Source organism: Megalops cyprinoides, chromosome 11 (assembly GCF_013368585.1).
Source record: "Megalops cyprinoides isolate fMegCyp1 chromosome 11, fMegCyp1.pri, whole genome shotgun sequence".
NCBI classification, from domain to species: Eukaryota; Metazoa; Chordata; class Actinopteri; order Elopiformes; family Megalopidae; genus Megalops; species Megalops cyprinoides.
In genome coordinates, this window is record NC_050593.1 from 13,735,697 (window position 1) to 13,757,529 (window position 21,833).

At 39.1% G+C, this 21,833-nt stretch overlaps 1 protein-coding gene across 1 annotated transcript in view; it reads right to left on the reverse strand.

Annotated features, from left to right (window-relative positions):
• Positions 1-21,833, reverse strand: part of LOC118785532 (low-density lipoprotein receptor-related protein 1B-like) — a 306,119-nt gene that overhangs the window by 115,865 nt on the left and 168,421 nt on the right. The window contains exons 22-31 of the mRNA XM_036540253.1: positions 20,144-20,389; positions 18,648-18,845; positions 16,869-17,073; positions 13,421-13,585; positions 12,608-12,852; positions 8,419-8,550; positions 6,963-7,190; positions 6,159-6,333; positions 5,236-5,330; positions 2,392-2,541 (exon numbers count right to left, since the gene is read on the reverse strand). Coding sequence (XP_036396146.1) covers positions 2,392-2,541; positions 5,236-5,330; positions 6,159-6,333; positions 6,963-7,190; positions 8,419-8,550; positions 12,608-12,852; positions 13,421-13,585; positions 16,869-17,073; positions 18,648-18,845; positions 20,144-20,389 — 1,839 coding nt within the window. The remainder of the gene's footprint in view (positions 1-2,391; positions 2,542-5,235; positions 5,331-6,158; positions 6,334-6,962; positions 7,191-8,418; positions 8,551-12,607; positions 12,853-13,420; positions 13,586-16,868; positions 17,074-18,647; positions 18,846-20,143; positions 20,390-21,833) is intronic.

The window sequence follows — 21,833 nt, forward strand, 5'->3', positions numbered from 1 at the left end:
TAACCAGAACAAATACATCACTGTCACTGTGTATAAAATTCTGTTTTGATGTGACACCCAACTTCCATTTCCCTCTGGATAAATAAATAAACTATCCAACCACTGATACATTTTCAATCCAACAAAGTCATATTAATTATGAAAGACCTCTCAAAGTGAATATATTTTGTAGTTTTGCTGTATCCTGGTACTTCTTTGAAAGTGAGGCATTTGTCTTTCTGTCACTTTGTGTATAAGGTCACATTCAAGAATACTGCGCATTCTGCAAGATTTTTTTTTTCATAATTAAACATGTATGTTTTCTCTTTTTCATCTACAGTGGCAATTCGGTAGCAATCACCCATGCTAAAAGCACCATTTTAACATGAAGCCAGTCAGATGATGTAGAGATAAAAGCTGATAGCTGGTCACTACAAGTATGACCATTTTTTTAAATTAAATGTACCAGGACTGGTTATGTTGTGTTTGTTAAAAGAGGGCAACTTTTACGACCCAAAAAACAAGGAGGACACTTGGCACACTGGCAAGTAAATCATATCCTCTAAACAGAAATCAATGATTTGGAAATTAAACAGAACATGTCCAACAAGATGGAGACAGCTGGATGGAAGGTAGTTAAATTATGCACATTGGCATCTTTTATGTGTGTTTACGTCAATTTCTATGTCCTGTCCTAATGTCAGATGTACCCCCCTTGCCATTTAACAACCAATAACAAATTATAGTTATACATAAATTGCATGCATTTGTACTGCATTGTTAATAGCAAACATACACACATTTAGCAGCAGAGCTAACTACTTAGATAGCAGTTACTGGTGAAATGTCATTTTGTGGCAAATTTCTTATGATGTTACATCTTTGCCTTTTGCCTCTGAGCAAAAAGGACTTTTGACAGACTAAATGAAATTAATATACAAGACTTAAGTTTTCACATAACACTGGTGGCGTATGTTGAAACATTATGGAACAATGCAGAAACGAGCTGCAGAATATTAGACGAGTCCTGGCAGAATACGAAGTTACTCACAGTTCATCACACATCATCCTAAAGTAGTTTCAAGCTTTTTGTATTGGAACACAGATATAATTAAGTGCTCCTATCAAGATATGTTTTCTTTGTAGGTGAACCTGACAACAGCTGTAAGATTCAAACACTTCTCTCATCTATTCACGCTAATACATATCTGCTCTCCTGCTTCCTCTCAGGCCAGCCCTGTAAACTGCCATAAGCACTTGCACACATCTACACTCAGCCTTCAGATAAAATATGAATTGTGAAATTTAAATAAATAACTAATCCTACATCAAAGATGTTGACACGTAATTTCAATAACAACCAAGATGCTGCGAGTGAAAATGGACGTCCTACAGGATATGATGGTCTTGGTTATCCTGCTTCATCTGTCTCATGGTGGCATGCATTAACTTTCTCCTTCATATGTAGGAGACATGTATTCCTGCACGTTTCAAATGATCGACTGATGTCGACTTCCTCTGTGCAACACCCACGGGAAAAGGATAATTGAACACCGGTCTGCCTCTGCTTCACTTTGCATGCTTTATTTGGACTGGATCACATGTGTTGCTAACAGAGCTTTGCCTGGCTTTGTCTTCACACATCCATCAAAGGCTTTCTAATGTTCTCTGGATTTTGCAGCATGTTGCACATATGGGCCTACATGCATATATCTGCCTGAAAAATCAAAGCAGCCATCTCTTCATCTCTGGTAGCAGCTCTTAGCAATGGCATCATTACTGTACCTAGTTATAACAAAAATGGGTTGGAATGCGCTGTACATTTGCTAAAGAGCTATATGTTACATGGATGGGATATACTTCAAATCTATAACTAATTTGGGGGGACCTTATGTATACAAGATAGCTTGGATTAATGGCTGTCAATGATGGATACTTTTTAAAAGTAAGCGTCATTATAACAATTACGGCTTTGAAATGATAATAGCTTGGGGTCATGAGGCATCTCTTTAGTGCCGTGCATGTGCAACATTGTGCAACTTAACCTCTGAGCAATTTAAAACTGTATTATTACAGTCATCAGTCAAATTATCAAACCATTCGCACCTATCATTATCATAAACATACCTAATAAATCAGACTAAACATGTCATTGCACAACACATAATCTGAAAGAAAACACTCAAATCTCACATGAATGAGGATCACCTAGTTTTAAGGACGAAGCTAAACACGCTGTAAGTGTTGTCGACTGTGTTACGCCGCCATTTTATCACCATTTTTCACGCCATGAAGCATAACACAAGTTGGCCTGTCTCTGGACTAGAAAAATGGCTTTTCTTAGGGACACTTAATTGGCAACAATTAATTTTCTCCCTTCACTCTTGATCAATGGCATCAGACTCCTCTCACCCATAACTGCCAGTGCTGTGGCTTTCGTCAAGTTCTTCTTCATGGTCTCTATAACCTCCAAACCACTGCCATCCAGGTTACATCTGTTGATGGTGCCATTTCCAGAGCTGATCCAGTACAGCTTATTTGCGGTGTAGTCTATTGACAAACCTGGAGAAGGGAAACATGGTGGTTATTTGACTTTGGTGTAATAACAGGCTGTAATGACAGGTGTAATAACAACGGTGTAATACGAGGCTAACAACACTCCCAGACCAGTGAGTATGAGCATAACATTGTTCAAGCCCTACCAGAAGTTAACTTGTGCACCCTGACTAGACAGCCTAGAAACTAAGGGAAGCCAAGTACATACACTACCATACATCACAGTCACCAGATCACAGAATCCTATATCATATCAATCATTATCTGTATTATGGCTGGTTAGGATAAATTGCATGTTTTGTGATGTTACTGTAAGCAGCATGGCACTCAAATGCACAATGCCAATCCTTCAACTTTCCCACCACAGAACTCAAATACAGTTGCCGTGTGCTGGAGTCAAAGCTGGCAGCAGGTAAAGCATAATTGCTTTTCCACTGTACTACCCACAAAAGGAGCTGTAGCACATGATGTCACATTTGGAAAGTTGTGCTTTTCTTTTTTTCCTCTCAGTATAAATTCACACTTCTCTTAACACCCAATTCAGCCATCTTTTCACTCATTTTGGTGGCAAACCTTTTCTTCGCAAAGTGTTGCATGCTGTTGGAAGATGCCATCTGCCCATATTGAGACCACTGCCTAGATCTCATAATACAATATAATACAAGGCTAAGTCTTTCCTGAAATACTTGACTCATTTTCTTCCTCAGTTTCCTTCTTATGGCTACCTCTTTTCCCACATTACTGGGTCTGTGAGAGTGGTATGCAACTTTATATGTATCCTCAGTTTTATCAACAGCATGAGGGATTGTACTGTGGGCACACAACTTACTCAGTCCACAGCTTGCCTGTAAGAAAGCCAGCACCAGCATAGACCTCATATGCTTACCATTCTATGATAATGGTAAGCCACCTGGGACCTGATATAACAGAGCTAGTCTGGTTCCAAGGGGTTTCAGTGTTCCTTCTACAACAATGCTGCTTATTTGAAAAGGTTTGTGTATTTCACTAAATTATTTCACTGAAACCAGATTATGGTCTCTTCATTAATTTAATGAAGACAATTATGATTAAAATGCATTTGCTGGACTTTCAATTGTTGAGTTGTTAACTGTAATGTAATGACTTATATCCATTTCATGGGGTGCAGATATACTACACTTAACAACATATACTTTCCATCCAAGCTTTTTGTTGATTACACTTTTATTTTTGTTTGGTATTCACCTTTATTATTCAACCAAAGGCTGGAATATAAAACAGCCTCAAACAGTTTAATATCACTCTGTATGTGTTTTCCTTACTCAATCTCAATATTCTAAAATAAAAATATTGTTTACACACTGCTGCTAAGATTCTACTTTATGCATTCAGAGTAATGCATTTGCCAGAAACCTTTGGTTTCATCAGAGTGGCTCTAATCATAGCGCAAAGACTCCTTCCGCTCAAGATATTCACTACCATCAAGGTCCCCTTTGGCGATGTGTCCAAATAACATTTTTTCAGATTGCTGCATTTGAATTTTTCACTTGACTGTCCGAATATCACTTGGCTAATAAACACTGCTGAATATTATCTGACCAGAGAGTGACCTTTAACTGACTTACATTTAAAGTGACTTCTAAGAGGATTACGTTCATTTGATTGAACCACCATGCTAATTGGGGGAGCAGATCGTCGCAATTATTCAGAAGATGTTTCAGGATATTTTGATCTTCAGTCTCCCATGGAGAGCAGGGTTTATTTATGGCAGTGTTGAACCAGAAAAGGTCAGAATTGTCTGTATATATAATTCATTTTCACAATTCCCCTGTCCACACTATAATTATAATTGCTGTTATTTAAATTTTGGTTACTTTCCTAATCATATGCAAAGCGTGTCTAGAAGATTTATGGAGTAAACACGTGGGCTCTATGAAAAATAGGGTCAGTATGTCTGAAAAGCTGGAGGTGTGACCTTGGGCTGTATGACAGTAATTGAATAGAAATCAAAATAAATATTACCCCTTCTGAGAGAGGGATAGGATGAATGACTGTCCTTACAGTACCTTGCATTAGACTATAATCATACCCCGATGTCAGCTAAGGTCAGGTACACTCCAAGACACTGCTGACCTTGGCACTCAATTATGGGACTTTTCAGAGGATTTAGACAGAGGGTTATTTAGGTCTGGGTAAACTGGCTATACTCCAGCAATGACACGTGTGATTCATGGCCTTGAAATGGATAGCTTTTTTTCTTATTCCTCTCTCAACAACTCCATCAACACAATGTTCAGGCTGGTGGCAGTAGCAGCGTGAGGCCTCACGCTGAATTGGACAGGCTGTGAGGGTGTGAGTCACCGGAGCTGATGGACCTATATTGGCCATTGTATTCTGGAACCATGCGCCTACACTCTGCTGGGGGTATGCAAAAGAACAGGAACATCTGCTGATGTACCGCAACACTCCGGGCAGGACGCTGACTCTGTCATAGGACAGTGGGGGTTTTTTTCCGAATGAGATGCTCCACTTCCTATCCCCTCTCTCTGGTGTTGTAGGACATTTAAAGCGGCAGTTCTGCTTGGGGCTTGCCAGATGATATATTCTGTCCAACCTATGAGTACAGACTTGTACACTCCTATAAAAATGTACTAGCAAAAAAAATGATTTAAATGCAGAACATTGACCACTCCTGTATAGATGAATAAACTGAGAACTCACCGACCGGATCTCTTTGGTTCTGGTACAGAATCTTACTGTTAGTCCCATCCATGTTCGCTAGGTTTATTGTGTTTCCATCGGTCCAGTACATTTTTCTGGAAAAATAAATGCATGCAAATAACACAGCAAATGTATAATGCGGTATCTAACACTTGGTTTGTAAATAGTTCTGTACTCTGAACATATGCCAGAAAACAATCTTTCAGAGTATGGCAACAGCACAAAATGAAAAAAAAAAGAAAAAAAAAAAATTAAAAGTAACATTTGTTATTATTATTTAGGAGATGCAAAGTATACAGTGTATATTCCAGAGCAGAGATCTCTTCTCAAAGATCTCTTTGGAATAGGCTAGAAAACAAATTAATGAAGCTTTTCTGTTCCTTTCAGTATTCTTATTGCAAATAAAGCAGTTCTCTGACAGATATCCTTCAAGAAGATCTTATACACATGGGCTTGATCAACAACAGATAAAAAAATCAGAATCATACCAGGTACGGTTTACTGTGACACAGCAAAAGACTAGGAGAGAAATATCAATAAGCTGCTTTCATGTCATTGATTGGCCATATTGATTTAAAGTATCTCACCTATTAATGTGTTTGAAAGAAAGCTGCTTTGCTGTGTGATGTAGTATTAAATGTCAGGAACTGCAAACTTAAACTTCCCTGTTCATTAAGGTAGCCACACTGGGAAGACTCAGCATGTTAAAGTTAAGGTTCTATCCACTGTATTAATGTGAAAATTACCTGCATGATTGTAAACAAATTTGTTCTTATATACCATCACATAATTTCTGTATGCATAACCAAACTTCACATAGTGATACCTTCCATGTAGCATTGCTTAAGAGTGACTGTACCCCAGAAGGCAGCAGTCGTGGAAAAAATAAAAACACTTTACTGTTCTCAGTCAGTTATGCTTACCCCTTGGCGGGATGTACTACAAGACACTTCGGTTTATCAATCCCATGAATGATGGAGGTTTTCAGAGATCCATCCAAACGTGCAACATTTATCTGAGTCTCATCATTGTCAGAGCTTATCCAGTACATGTTTCTTGACAGCCAGTCCAAAGCCAACCCACGGACATTTAATATATCTGAAATAAATACAAGAATAATGTGTCACAAACAAGAAATGATAACCAATACAAACAGTTAAGTGTGAATAACAAACCTAAGATTGTTTGTGCACTTGTGCATTCATCCTTGTTTATGCAAACCTAGTATTATATCCTTAATACCTGCAATATATTGAACTACAAAATGGAAGGATTTTACGGTGCTAATTAATCAAAATTCCTTCCTCGTATGCCACAATAATGAGTTTAACAGTTGCCAAAATGCTTCTTGAAACCTTCTAAATGTCTGCTGTGCAACATTTGCATTTTCATAGCTCACAGACATGCCTGCCTGTGTGGTGTTGGTGCAGTCCACCCCAGAGGGTGCAGTCAGAGGTGGAAAAGCCTAATAATTCCTGCCTCAGTCCTCAGCTTATATGGTAATTAAGTTTTATATTCTAATCAAAATAATGCACAGCGGTTTTAGGCTTTGCACAGCCTTGAGGGTGCATGCTTCAACCAACTTCATGTCCCCACTCAACATAACTCTGCAGATGGAGCATCACTCTTGCTCTATTCTATTCAGCATGTTGTGTTGTGGTGTTTCGGAGCCAACCATCTTTGTGGGCAGTTGTGTTGAAAACCCGGCTGGTCATTGTATGCCGTACCTCCAGAAATGACTGTTTCCAGGCCTGTTCCATTTATGAAGGCCCGTTTTACGGTTTGTGTTTTTATGTCGCTCCAGTAAATCCTCTCCTCTAGAGCATCGTAATCCACCACAGAGACATTGTCGATGTCCGGGATAGTCAGTGCCGTTATGATGTTAAGGTAAGGATTGTCAATGTCTACCCCACGGATTTCAGAGCGTCGAGCATACAGAAGGAATCTCTTCAGTGCTGTCGGGCGGGAAGCATAAATAAATATTACCTCCATGGCAGGATTGTAAAGAATGAGTAATTATGATGATGTAAGACTTTGCCATCATTATAGTTATATTCAAAGAGAACAAAGCCTCTACAAATGTTTTGCATAAGTCTATACAATAAGAAATCAAAAGCAATCCCATTAACATATTTCAGAATGAAAGGCATGAAATTGAACATGGCTGACCATGGTTTGTTCACAGGAAGAGAGGCACATGTAATGGCAACATTAATAAAACATAGTGCATGATCACAATAAATATACATACAACAGAACTATACATTAGAAAAAGAAAGGGTTGTAAACTGTAAAATTCCATTCAAACTAAATATATATTTTTGATGAAACGTGTCTGCAAAAGGATTGCATCCTCTCACAGAAGGATGCTTTAGAAGCTGGCAAAATCAAAGGAAAAGCAACATTAACTACATCTCACCCTGACCTTAAACTGACATCAATGCTATCCTGAGCATTTGGCACACTTTAGGGAGTACATCCAAACAACAGACTCGCCTGCCCAGCTAAAAATAAAAGCATGCATTTGGCTTCACATTCCAAAGAAAATGACTCCCTTCTACTGTATATTTCTATTAGCAGATTTTTGAAATGAAATTAAATCTACACTCTTCATAACTCCTATTTACATTTAAAAATCACAACTGTCTAGATTCTGAAGCTATCAGCAGGTGTTAATTTTCCACCTTGCACTGTTCACAAGTACATAACAAAACTGTTATTTGAAAGTCTTACAAAACATAAAGTGTTGTGTGAGACTAAATAGTTCCATAAGAAGGTTGGTAACCATAACAGCATTTTCTTTATTTTGTCTAGATCAATAGTGTGTATTATTTCACAATAATCAATCCTTACAATTTAATAACCCCCCCTCATATAACATACAGACAGCTGAACAAGTCAAACACCGGAAAGACTGCTTTACACCAATGTCCATAATCAAGTGTAATGACTGGTCAAGGAATGTTGCGATGGGGATAATTATGTTGTGAATAGAAGGGGATGCCACCACCTGCCGAGCAGACAGAGTCCAGAATGTAAATGGAAAGCCACCGTGAACCAAATTTGCCTCACGCACTTTTTGTTTTGTGCGATATTAACATAAGCCCCAGGATACTCCCCTCGTGGGAGCATCGAGTCGCTTGGCAAAGGACGCGGAGGCTGTGAGACACTGGCGGCACTCACCAGAGCAGGACCTGTTGTTGGGTGCCAGCTTCATCAGGTGGGGACAGGCGCAGGCTGCCGTGCGGTTGTAGTTGATGAGGCACAGGTGTGAGCACGGGCCCCTGCTGTCGTTCGCCTCGCACGGGTTTGAAGCTGGAGGTAAAAAAACGGAGAGGCGGTCTTTGTGACTAGTGAGCACGAGCGCCGTTGCACAACACTTAACGTGTCACTCTGATGCTTCAGGGGCTTTTAAACAGTTTAAACACAGCTTACAGTTATTTAAATACCCTTTAAAAAGAGTGGACATGTGGGGAAACATTGTACAACTGAGTTTGGTAATCTTGAGTAAACATACACATTAATGTCTACACTGATATCAGGAAGAATTTAATTCCAGTATTTAATTGGTGTTGCTACCTTCTTAGACAGCTTACTATAACCATATGAAGCCACACAGAACATGAGTGTTGTAAAGTAATATCACTAGACGGCTCACTGTGAACAAACCTGGTGAACATAGTTTATAGTATATCTATGCAATTCTATACAGAATTATATGTCTATGCAATTCTATACAGAATCCCCTTGTTTAACCCATTTTACTCATAAAAGATGAAACCTACACAGAATGGAATATCTGCTACAATATTTTTTCTTGTAAGTCTTACACGGTAAACTGTAACATAGTTTTCTTTTTTGGGCATACTTCTGTTATATGATACACAAACATTAAGAATTTAGATTATTTAGACACTAGATTATTTAGAAATAAATTGACATAAATAAAGATATTATTAAAAAACAATGGTCACAAACATTTTTTTTCATTTTAATACCACTTAATACATGATTACAAAAGTAAAAACAATGATTAAGATAAGGATCGAAAACTGCATTCCTGCCTAATGCTAATTTGTGAAACTGAAAGTGAAACATTGCGACCAAGCCCTTAGGGTGCCCGTTTTCTCTCTCCTATTGTGGCCAATCATTTGCAGTCCCACTGCTGTTTCAACCTCGTGCCCCATTCTTCCAGCGAGCCTGCAGCCTCCCTGCCACATTTAATGTATTTACAACCTCGGCTGCACTGGGGGACTCGGGGATGTGGAAGCAGGGATGTGTTAATGCCACCGGTCCAGTTCCATTAGAGCGCCAAACAGGGACAGAGCCACTTAGCCCCTGCCTCCCTCAGATATCTTTTTCCATTATGGATGTGTGGGGCCGGATGAGGGAAAAGCATCCTGACACTACGTGACTGTTCTGGACTGCTGTCCCTTTTCCCATCGAGTTCTTTAAATTGGATTAGACACACTTATTGGCTTCGGCAGTGAAGCCCTTCAATTTGTGCACACTTATCTAAGCAGAACAGTCATAAGGCAGATTAAACTGGGGAAAAAGAGATCTGAATTAGCTGTGTACAGGGAGCATTTTATTTTAATTTTTGGACATGTACATTAAAATCCTGGTGCATTAATGCAAGTGAATGGGTCAAAACATCCATTTACAGACAGCTGGACAAGCAATGCATTCTCTCAGTTGAGAGGACAATAACTGTTTTGGCAAGTTGAAATGGGCACAGCTGGAGTTGCAATGAATATTCCACATGCAATCAGGAATCCTGAGGCTTCCACCAAATGAACACTGAAATCCAATCCAGAATGGTGAGGGAGCATCATGCAGTGTGGGCAAAGTGATTTTCACTGCTAATCATTGTAACATCAGTGATTCAAAAATTGTGCAATTTTCAGGTGAATGTTACCCCTTTGGCCAAAAGTTACAGAATATCCTGAATATCCTGAATATACTCAAGTTCAATGAAACAGCTAAACGGCTGCATTCAGAACAATTAAAAAACCCATTACTTTCTAGCAATGTAGCAAAGGGGTTTCTTGTCCACTGTTTTACAAAAAATGGTCTCAGAGAACTCTGAAGAGCCAGTTCAGCACACTTTCTGAGAAGAGGCAGTTTAAAGAGGAGGGATCAGCACTGGAACCTGAGTAAGCATCATTTTATTTTTATCTCTTTATAGCAGTGATGGTTTGCTTCAAAATGACAGAGGTCAATTATTCATCAAACAGACATGTTGTGTTAAATGGTGGTCCATATCAGAAAAAGAGAGGTCAACCTCTCATTCCCTCACACTCCAGCACACAATGATGCAATGGTAACATGCAGGGCTCTCACACATACAGAATTTAAAACATCTAGGCTCCACTTTTTCAAGCTCAATACCACTCTGCCCAGACACACACAGGAGGTAATCCTGCACTTGACTACTAGATGAGACTACCTCCTTGCTGAAAGCACTAAGACCACTTGTCATTACACATAGCTTTTTGGCATTCTTTTGTGTGTGTATGTCTGTATGTGTGTGTGTGTGTGTGTGTGTGCGTGTGTCTAATTCAAAACTGTAAGCAAACACATAGCAGCCTTAGTGGATAAACTGATGACTATTTAACCACCGGGAGTGCAGCTGTGAATTCACTCACCACTGCAGGAAGTGACAGAGGATCAGCGGTGGGTGGGTTTGAGTCTTTCATGTCACATCTCCCGGGAGTATTTTTGTCTTTGTGGGAAATTTCACATGGCATAAACAAACAGTGGGTGTGTGATTGTCGTAGTAGACATGAACAGCCCTCAAGGCTTGGAACCTTGCCTTGAAATGGTACTACTAGTTCTTCGGGAAAAAAAAATGTTAAAAAATAAATTCAAATGAATGCTGATAAATTGGTAAAAACCGAAAAAGTTAAGAGGAAGCGCAATACTCCAACACTTAATTCAGAACTACTCCTGACCTTTAAATTTCAAATTTTTTGGTTTAGATGAATCCAGCAAGATTGGCTCTCGTGGAGGCAGAAGCTCCCTCACGGAATAATTATCATTAATCTATTCAAATGCATATTTTTAACTAAAAAATAAAACCAGAACACAGGGTGGAATTTTATATTACAGTTAGATTGCACAAGTAGGCTAATATTAAAAAAAAAATCTGAATAAAACTACATCACCAATGCATTGTTACATAGAGAAGTATACCATAATGTACGAATACTCATTTTTAAAGTTCATAACCACAAACTTCTTCAAACTGTGTTCCTTTATTCACTGTCAAACAGCCTGACTTTGCAAGGTGAGATGACAGAACAAATGCCTGCTAGAAAAATGTCACTCATATCTCACTTGCCGATTTCAAATCTCACCCATATCTCACTCACTGATTCTGGATCTCACTCATTTCTCACTCACCAATTTCAAGGATGGCAAATGCAACCTCAGGTCACTCTGTTACAAACGGATAATGCTGTAACAATATATGTGCTATCCTTTCTAAAAAAACACAGTTTTTTACAAAGACAGAAGAACATTAATTTTACTGTAATACTTAATCAAACTGAATAGGTATCCTGGCAAAATGAGAGAAGTTAAGCACTGGTTATGGACATGTTGCCATTACTGTACTGGTTAGCTGTCAACAGCAACACCAAAAAAATTATTGGAGTGTCTACATAATTATGATTTTATGTTATTATAAAAACATTTATTATAAACAATTATCAAACTATAATGCCTTTTTGTTTTACACAGCACTTTTATACGCTTTTAAACCCTTCGGAAGCTTGTAAAAATGCAAAGTACAAAGTTTACTAATTACAAAATTTCCCATAATATGGCAATTCATTGTCACTAAATGCCTGGGGGGTTCAGCTGCCACATTGCCTACAATCATACTCTTCTGATTAGCTACATAATAAGCAGACCATGCCAAAGCACAGCGTTAAAAATGTTGCTCCTACAAAAACCAGAGAAATACCAAGGAATTTAAATGCTTTGACACTGTGAACAAAATGTGATAGAATGACAAAATAATCCTAAAAATCAGATACATCGAACACAAACAATGCAAAAACAGTTATCAACTATGAATCTCATTCATATCCTGCAGATGTGTGAGCTGGTATCAAGTATGTACTATTCTGAAAAGTGGTTTACACCTTCACTTATCCATAAGTTGAGTGCTTCAAAAAGCTGTCTGGAAGTCTGTCTAGGTAATATTCATTCTCCTCATGGCCACATTTTTCTCCTATTTAGCAGGCCCTTCCAAGCGAACATGATAATCACAACACACACAGCAACTGCGGAGTGCACTTCACAGAGACTGTAGTACATCACTGACAGTGTAAGAGACACGTTGAAAACTGGGGGAGTTAATTACCCTGGGGCTGTCTGCTCGGGTGGTAGATCTGCAGGTCGAATGGCTGGGCGCTGGTTTTCTGGATCACTGTCACATTCCGGCCGGTCCATTTGTTGGCCTTGGCCAGGGTGTTGGTCCTCCAGTCAGTCCAGTACACGCTGCCCCCAAAAAGGGAGACGGCAAAGGGGTGCGACAGGTATTCGTGTCCTCTTAGGATCTCTATGAGTCCACTTCCATCATACAGAGCTGAGTAAATGGCATCTGACCTGATGGGGCACAAAGTAACATCAGATTCCATTATAAAAACAAGGTTTGCCAGCAGGTATTGGTGAAATTGGACTGTACTAATGATGATTGTATCACAGAATCCCTGCTGAATCTCAGTGGATTTGATTACAGCCTTGTCAGTCAAGATGCTGCTGAACAAGAAAGTGGAAGCATAAACAAAAATGAAGTGCATTTCTTAACATAATCAGCAAAATGGCTTTGTCAGAAAACCACAGCAGATAGGCGACTTTCTCTTAAACTACAACAACGGACACCTGTAAGGAGATAATGGTACAAGTTAAATCATCTATCTTGCCCCATCTTTATTACATTCAGAGGAACTGTATCTCATTAATCCCGATGGTGAATCTGGGCAATCTGAGTATGCTCTTTTTTCTGGTACATCAGTATACAGCTGCCATCTGCACTCCCGACGTCTGAAAACTCATTCATTTATCACCCCTGATCTCTGCAAGATGGGTGAATCCTATTGTCTTTAGGCATCATCAAACATCCAGGCAGCATTTCCATCGCATCAGCCTTTTCTGACACATTAGCGCTGCTTACCGCGCATCTGTCCACACTATCCTCTTCTCCAGATGGTCCAGGGTGAGGCCGTTAGGCCACGCTCCTATGTCCATGTCTCTGAAGACGACGTGTCTGCCCTCCCCGCTCATGGAGGCCGCTTCTATCCGTGGGAAGGTGGCATCCCAGTCTGTCCAGAAGAGGATTCTAGACACAAAACAACCTATTAACACCACCCATGCAGCACAGAGCGACTGTAGCAACCTACTCAATCATGCAGGTCTCTTTCTCCCTGCTTGCTTTTATGAACAAGTAGTGCACGCACTTAAAAATTACGCTGTTATTACACATTCATTCTGACATTTTTTATGCCGCATAATTTTAAATTGCATAATTGTCCACATAAATTCAATTGTGTTCTGTTCCAAAAGTGTACGTTGACATTTTTTAGCACATTGTGAAATCACCTTTTTATTTCCTGATAAAGGAAGCGAGTAATAAATTGGACTTTTTGCAGATGGTGTTTTAACATAAATTATATGCGTAACACCTTTTGCATAAAATCTCCTCAGTAAATAGGTCATTGAACACTGAAAAATATGATACACAGTTTTACCATTTATGAGGTGGTCATTTGTGCCATTAGCAGCCATTTATTCATTCATGCCCAATACCCTAGAATATGTAAGGTTCAATAGAGAGAATAATCAATCCAATAACCCTGCAAAGCACTTATCCACGCATAACATATAACTGCCTTGGCAGAAGCCACTACCCTTCACAAAATGGACCCTGAAAACTTAGCTGTGTTTAATGTTTAATGCACTGCTAATGGAGCCAAGATGTAACTGGCCAAATCTCCCAAAAAGGTCCAAAACTATATCTGGAAAATCAGGCCACATTTCAAAACAATAAAATACATAGACGATAAAGGAAGGGGATCAATTCAAGATTGTGGCATACAGTATATAGGTGTGAATTAATGTCTTGCCTCGCCCTTATGGAACAGCATTATTTCTATTGGAGTATGACGATTTAAATACAACATGTCCATTGACATTAGGCGAGTCCAGGGGTATCATGTAAATCATGTAAAAAAAAACAAAAAAAAAAAACTACAATGTAACTTCTTCTTTTGTTAAACTTGCAAAAAATGCAACATCACATGAAAGTACAAAGCAAACACAATACCTTCATAGTAATGCAATATATCTGGGGATATGAGCAATAAATACGCTGTACTATATATACATATATGTATATAGGCAATGAATAAGCTGTACTCATACACCATCACTACTCCTGACCCAGAAACTGACAATTCCCATAACACACAAACTAACACTATCCATGACCTGTAAACCAACACTACCTCCAACCCATAAAGCAACACTATCCATGACCCGCAAACCAATTCTATCCATGTCCCATTAACCAAACCAACTCTTGACCCATAAATTAACATTACTCCAGGCCCATATTCCAATATCATTTCCCAACGCACCCCATGGTGGCTTTGGGAAGCTAGCATGTGTGTCAATTTCTATAGTTTTTATAGTATTAGGTATTGAAATCAGTAAATGTGTCGGTTGCCATCGTACATAAAATCTGGAAGCAAATTGCCACAACAGTATTCCAGTTTGCATACACTTTAACTCTCGTACGTGCAGGGCAGAATTTCTGGAATGCCAATGATATACTATATTTATATAGTAGTACCATCTAGAATATTCTGCCCCAGATGCCCACTGTTAGTTGCTGTCAGTACAACAAAGCATGGGGAAACTAGTCTGTGAGTCCAAGACTGGAATACAATGGGACACTGTAACCAGGTAAACCTTTGGAATTTCTGCCATGGTTAACCACCTGCCTTTTATGGCATCGTATGCAGCTCAGGGTGAACAGTACCATGACTTTAATTCCTTGAGGTCATGCAGAATAAGCAATAAAACAAAAAATACTGAAGGTGCCAACACTTAAACACATTCAGGGCCACAGAGAAACAATGTTGCAGAAGTCCTGCTCATTCAGATCGATAATTCTGGTCATTGGATCGGGCCCTCAAATCAATAGACTAGTCTTTTGAGTGAATAAAACTAATTAGATCAAGGAATTACTGCTTCACTAAGCTTTAGCTTTGATAGTGCAGCACCTCAATACACAAACATATCCAAAATTCTGGAAATTAATTCAGTTAAAAAGAATACAAAATCGATGCCCTTAGACAATATTCTCATCTCAGATTACCCTTGCTCTAGTAAAAATGTAATGTCAGGTCTAAAAAAGCATGACAAATTCTCACCGAGACAGCAGCAACAGCACCAGCTAATACAGAAAACATCACTGAGTTTCTGAATCTCTGCTTGTTTTAATTCCAAATAAATAAAGTGTTCACATGAAATAAAGATTGAAACATTGCTTTTACTGCTAAGGGACAATATAATGCAAATGTCTGTGCAAATGTGGGCATGATAGTTACAAACATAAAGAAACACACTGGACATGATCACACATGTAATTTGACCATTCCAATATGACAGGCAATGTAATTAACAAAATAACTGAGTGTAAACTGTGATGACAATTGTGTAAATATGTGCATTCTTAAATCAGCTAGCCAGGGCTAGGCTAGCTAAGGATGTGATTTTGAGGTGCCATATCATAAACCTTGGCAGTCCTCCATTCTGCTGTTCAACTGACAGAATTGAATTGCTCAGATGCTCTTAAAAAAAGGTTCCTTTCAGGTTTCATTTTCGTGCCCTAGTTATTTCTGATTCTGACTTTTTTTTTTGCACCCATAATTTTTTAAAAAGATGAGTACATCAAGTGGTGCCGAACCACCGAAAGCAAGATCCAGTTATTTGTAAGCAGGAGATGAATGCAGCCTTGCCAATAATCCCACTCAGACTATTAATCAAAGTTTGTAGCGCTGTGGCCCCCTTTTGTCTCACAGCAGATTACCACACACTCCCCGTATGTAACATCCTGAGAGTGCAATACAGAGCAATGATCATTTCCATTGTTCTGAGCTGCTGATACAAAACACAGAATGCCAAATGATTTCTATACTTTTGTTGTTTTGTTTGTTTTTTTTTCCCCAGAAATTAGTACATACCACACCGCAGACACTAGTTTAGTTGGAGACAGTTTGTAACTACTGTTGTTGCATATTCATAATTTTCTGTCAAGATGCACTCCCAGGAAGAAGGAAATGAAAGCATGCAAACTGAGCCCATCAATCCTGTGATTTTATGATACATTCAAATGGCATATACTTTACCATGGCAAGAGGGACATGTTGTTTCCAATCATCGCAATAAATGTTACACATTTGATAACTAAAACATACAATTCAATTTGTAACCTTCAGAGATATAAATGATAACTGAAATGCTGAAACATCCCTGTGGTTTTTTTTCCCACTTCTCATGAAAGGTGAGCATGTAAGTCACAAATAAACACACAGTGTGTGTGTGTGTTACAAACATACCCATCTCCTGGGTCCAGAGCGATCGCGCGTGGGTGCTCCATGCCTCCAGCGATCAGTGTGGTCCGCATGTCTCCATTCAGTTTAGCCACCTCGATCTGATCCAGATTGCTATCAATCCAGTAAAAGTTCCCTGCTATCCAGTCCACTGCCAGCCCTTCTGGTGTCGCCAGACCGTGCTGCACAACCACCTCGATCCCCGTCACACCTGCGAACGCAGCGGCCATAACTCAGACCAGTCAAAGGGTTGGCACGGACACATTCAGCTGCTCATCGCAGCCAGACTTTCTTACCAGATTGGGTTTTAAATCAAAATCATTGCCAAGTGTGCGCATATAATTCCCAGGGCCTTGTTTATATGTTCCCTCAAAAATGACTTCCTGGGAAATGTCAAGGTGTTGAGGAAATTGACAAAAGGAAGCACAATTTCCTCTAGCATTCGATTAAACATTAATGGTTTCTCCGACATTATATTATCCAGCTATTTGCAATTATTCATGGCTGCCGAGGGCTTTCAGCAAAACCTAAAATACTAACAAAAAGGAAAGATTCTTGGCTAGAGTACCTAATTCAAATATTTCAGCATCACAGAAAATGTCTGAGATGTGTACTAAAAAGCATAAAGCAATGTTCAATATTCCCCTGAAAATACACCTGCATTCATCTAACGTGTATGTGCCATAACAATGCATGTATACCTTTACTGTATGCTTAATGACATGCTCTTAATAATCTTCAAAATGACACACAATAGACTGAACAAAAATGAACATAGATAAGCATTGGTGTTTTAAGAGCAGGGCTTGAAAACAAAGGTTAATGGTTTAAGTCCCTGATGGAGTTCTGCTGTTATACCTTTGGGCAAGGTACTTAACCTAAATTGCCTCAGTAAATAGCAGCTGCATGAATAATACGTAAGAATTTTAAGCTCTGGTTGAGAGCATCTGCTAAGCATTTCTTAATCAATCTACTGCAAGAGCAATTCCTTACGCTACGGGTATTATTCTAATTTTATCTTTATTTCTTCTGAATTAGCCCACATCACACATGCTACGAACCATATGGCAAATCTAAGGAAGGGACCTCGTCATAGCCTGTGTTTCATCAGCTGGTAAGGCAGCTTTCAGGCAACAGGAATCAACTTTTTGAGAGCACCAGTACTTGCATTGAATATGGTTTTCTTATCATGGCCCTGGGAACCAAATACATATGCCAGTGTATCTCCAGACTTCACATTGGTTAATCTGATTAAAGCATTGACTGATCTGTAGGGTTGTTTGTGTCAGACCAAGGTGAAAATATTTCTTCAACCAACAATTGCTATTCATATCTGGTCCTTAACAAATTGTTTTATTTCTTGTTTCAGGCCTCCTACATCAGAAATAAAACTGACAGCAAATCAAATTATTTAAAAAAAATAATTAGAATAATAATCTTTTTATCAATCTTTCGAGAACACAAATTAACTAAATGATTTCACAAAATGTTTTTACCTTTGACAATTTACACACCAAAAACAAATTTCTTTTACTTAGAAACTCAAGGGTGTGAAAGAGATGTCAGCACCAGATGACATCATTAACACTTCAGCCAAAGCAAACCACTTGAGCTGAGCTGCAACAAAACCAGCATACAAGACAGGTCTGCAGAAGCAAGACTTGGAACCACTACTAATGACAAGGTTTTCAGCTGAAGAGGAATAAACTCTGTAATGACACCACAGAGAAGGTCACTGAGGAGTTTTTCTTGATGTTGAACATCACAACATTTCTATTCAAATACCTCCAGTGTCTGAGAGCTTTCCTCTGTAAATTTTATCTTCAACAACATCCGTCCAATAGAGCAGGCTTTGAGCGAAGTGGAAATCAAGGGCAATGGTGTTTCTCAAAGCGGGGACAAGCAGACTGTAGTCTCGCTTGTGAAGGTCTATACGTCTGATCTCATGCCGGATAGAGAAGATAATAAAAGCCTCAAAAGGATCTGGTGGAATAAAAAGTGAAATCACACATGAAAAAAATCAGCACAACAAAGACTCACACCATCATATTACACTCCTCTTACTGAAGTGATGCGCAAAGCTATGCAAATCGGAAACGAGTATGCCCAATTCAAGAGTTCTAGCTCTGGTGGCTTAATATAACATATTACTGAATAATATAATACTACCACAAAACTGCACCAAACCTGCAGCTATATCGCTTTTTACAGGGAAGGTAATATACAGGGATGTTGTCCACTTTACCTAATTCAATAACTTTTTGAGCTAATACAATAGGCTCTCGATACCCTGCCCTGAACATGCTTTATCACTTGCTTTATTGCTTTACTGAAAAAAAAGACAGTCAAATATATTAAAGTGATTGAAGTAAAAGTGCATTGAAATGAATAGATAATCAGGTTTACTCCCTGACCATAAACACGCTGTTGGGCATTCTACCTCATTCCAGAAACAATCTACCACCTCTGCAATCATGATTCTGAGAGGAAGGAAACTGCATTGATAATTTTAAATTACGCCTCTTCAATTTCCACTATTCACCTCACTAAATGTTTTAAGAAGGTTTCAACCTATGTTCCACATCTGCAATTATTCTAAACACATCTCACTGTGGAATAGATGCCTCCAGTCTATCATTATTTCATGAGTGTTTTTTGAAAAATAACAGCCCTACTTCAACAAGTTAGTATGCATAGTGTTAGCATGCACACATTATGCTCTTAATTTCAAATGTGAAGTCTTAATGGCCAAATCTTTCATAATTTGCATTAATAACATATTGAGGCATATGAGGTCACATTCATTCTATGTTTAGCCATACTTTGAGTAGAAGTAATGCTAAATGTTGCGATTAACTCCTATGTTCTTGCATATATTTATTATCTTGTATTCTTGCAGATACATTCTACATGTTTCTATAATAACGAGAATATTGCATCTGCCGGCCTTTTTTATGCAAGACTGCTAACCAATATTCCAGTAACTTTAGCTGGTCCTGCAGGCAGCACCATTGGATAATACTGCAACTCAGCAACGGAATTTTAAAAATCTCCACATGATTGCCATGTTCTTTATAACATCAAACTTTGTGAGCAGAGCAAAACTAAAAGCAGTGGATTTTCACTTTTCCCCCCACAACATCTTTTATTTTTCTGAGAGACTTGAGAGATAACCACAAAACCTGAGGGTATCCATCTCTTGAGGCCTACGAAATGCTCTTTCCTACACTAGAAGTGCTACAGCTTTTCAACAAGAGTCCATGTCCAATAAATGTAGTTACCGGTGCTCTGGCAGTTCTCCCCGTCTGGTTCCAGTCTCCAGCCAGGATAGCAGGAGCATTTGACGGTGGCTTTGTACTGCTCGCACACCTGGCTGCACTTCAGGTGCTTGGTGCAGTAGTCCACAGTCTCACAGGTCCTGTTGTCAGCAATGAGGTGGAGCCCTGTCGGGCAGGAGCACACGATCCCTTTCCCAGGAGCCACGGCACACTGATGGCTACAGCCACCATTATCCACAGAGCATTGGTCTGCAGGACACACACGCCCAAAGTTACCTTACTGAAATCAGAAGACAGGTGTGCTGGAGAGAAAATGAAGTCAAAAACAAGAGAACAGGGGCAGTTTGCGACCAGTGGAGGCAGACGTGCGTCACTGGTACCACAAAAGGCCAGTCAGCAGGGAACCGCTTGAAGGCCAGCTGATTAAAGGTCACGGAGAACATAAGAGTTTTTGTACTGGGTTAAAAAAAGTATGTACTGAGACTGAGAGGGAGAAGATGATTCATACTGGGAGAAAATTCTTTACATTGTTCAAAATTACAGACTGCAGGACATCTGTAAAGTTCTAAAAAAGTGCTTCTATGACCCTCTCAAAAAGAAAGCAGCGGAGAAGTAAAATTTCAACTTGTTCCACATATCAGAATCAAAGCTTAATTAAACTCTCAATCTTCTTATATATGAACATGCAGATGTATAATGTAAATGTTGCAGTCAGACATTCGCACATACAGCTGGGGTAAATCCATTCTTGCTCCTCCTGCTTTCAGCTCATCAAGGTTACTGACTATGTGTGTGAATGCTGCATTGTCTCAGCTAGGTGGAATGAGACATTTCATTTCAGGACAATGCTAATGTCTACACCGAATTGATTTCCATGTAAAACACATTCTCTTTCTCAATGTACTGCATGAGCATCTGGGGAAACTACCATATGTAGATGAGCTCCGACTCCACTGGTGAGATTAAAAAGAACTGTCTGAAAAGACAAAAAAGGCAGATGCTATGAGATGCAAGCCCCTCTCTCAGCAGCGGAGCCCACGCTAAAAATGCAATCAGTGTGATAGCATTGAGTATAAATCCCAAACAGCAGTTACTTGCAAATGGAAGATTTGTAAACTCCGCAAGTCACTCTGAATATGAAGTAAATGTAATGCAAATGTAATGTATGTATCTATGGCTAAGTAGGATTTTCATCATAACTTGCAATATTATGAATATTAATAAAGATAGGGCTGTAATTATCAGACTTACATGAATGAAGTCATACTTTGTGCACATATCTTTGCAAAGCACCCTAACAAATACAGCTGGGGCAAGTATGATGATCATAATAACAACTGTGCAATCCTGATATCCAGACCTTACAGTTATAATCTGTGGTTCACACTGTATGCTCACAAGAGAAAGACTTCCCTCTGTGTTTGTCTCTCTTATAGCTTTAGTGGAAACCTCACTATCTCCTGGTCCTTATTAAAGCCAGGCATGTTGAGATGAGAAGAAAATTGACATTGGACCCTAACTCACCAAGATTAAGGCAGTCAGTGCTGTCCTAACAAGAAAGGATTGAATTTTCTCTATGGAACGCTCTGGTCCATTTCGAGCACCTCAGCACTGTGTACTTGGAGCTCACTGTGGAGAGTGATCCCACTGCACTGCCTTGAATTAATAAAGCTCTCAAGAATTCCTAATATCA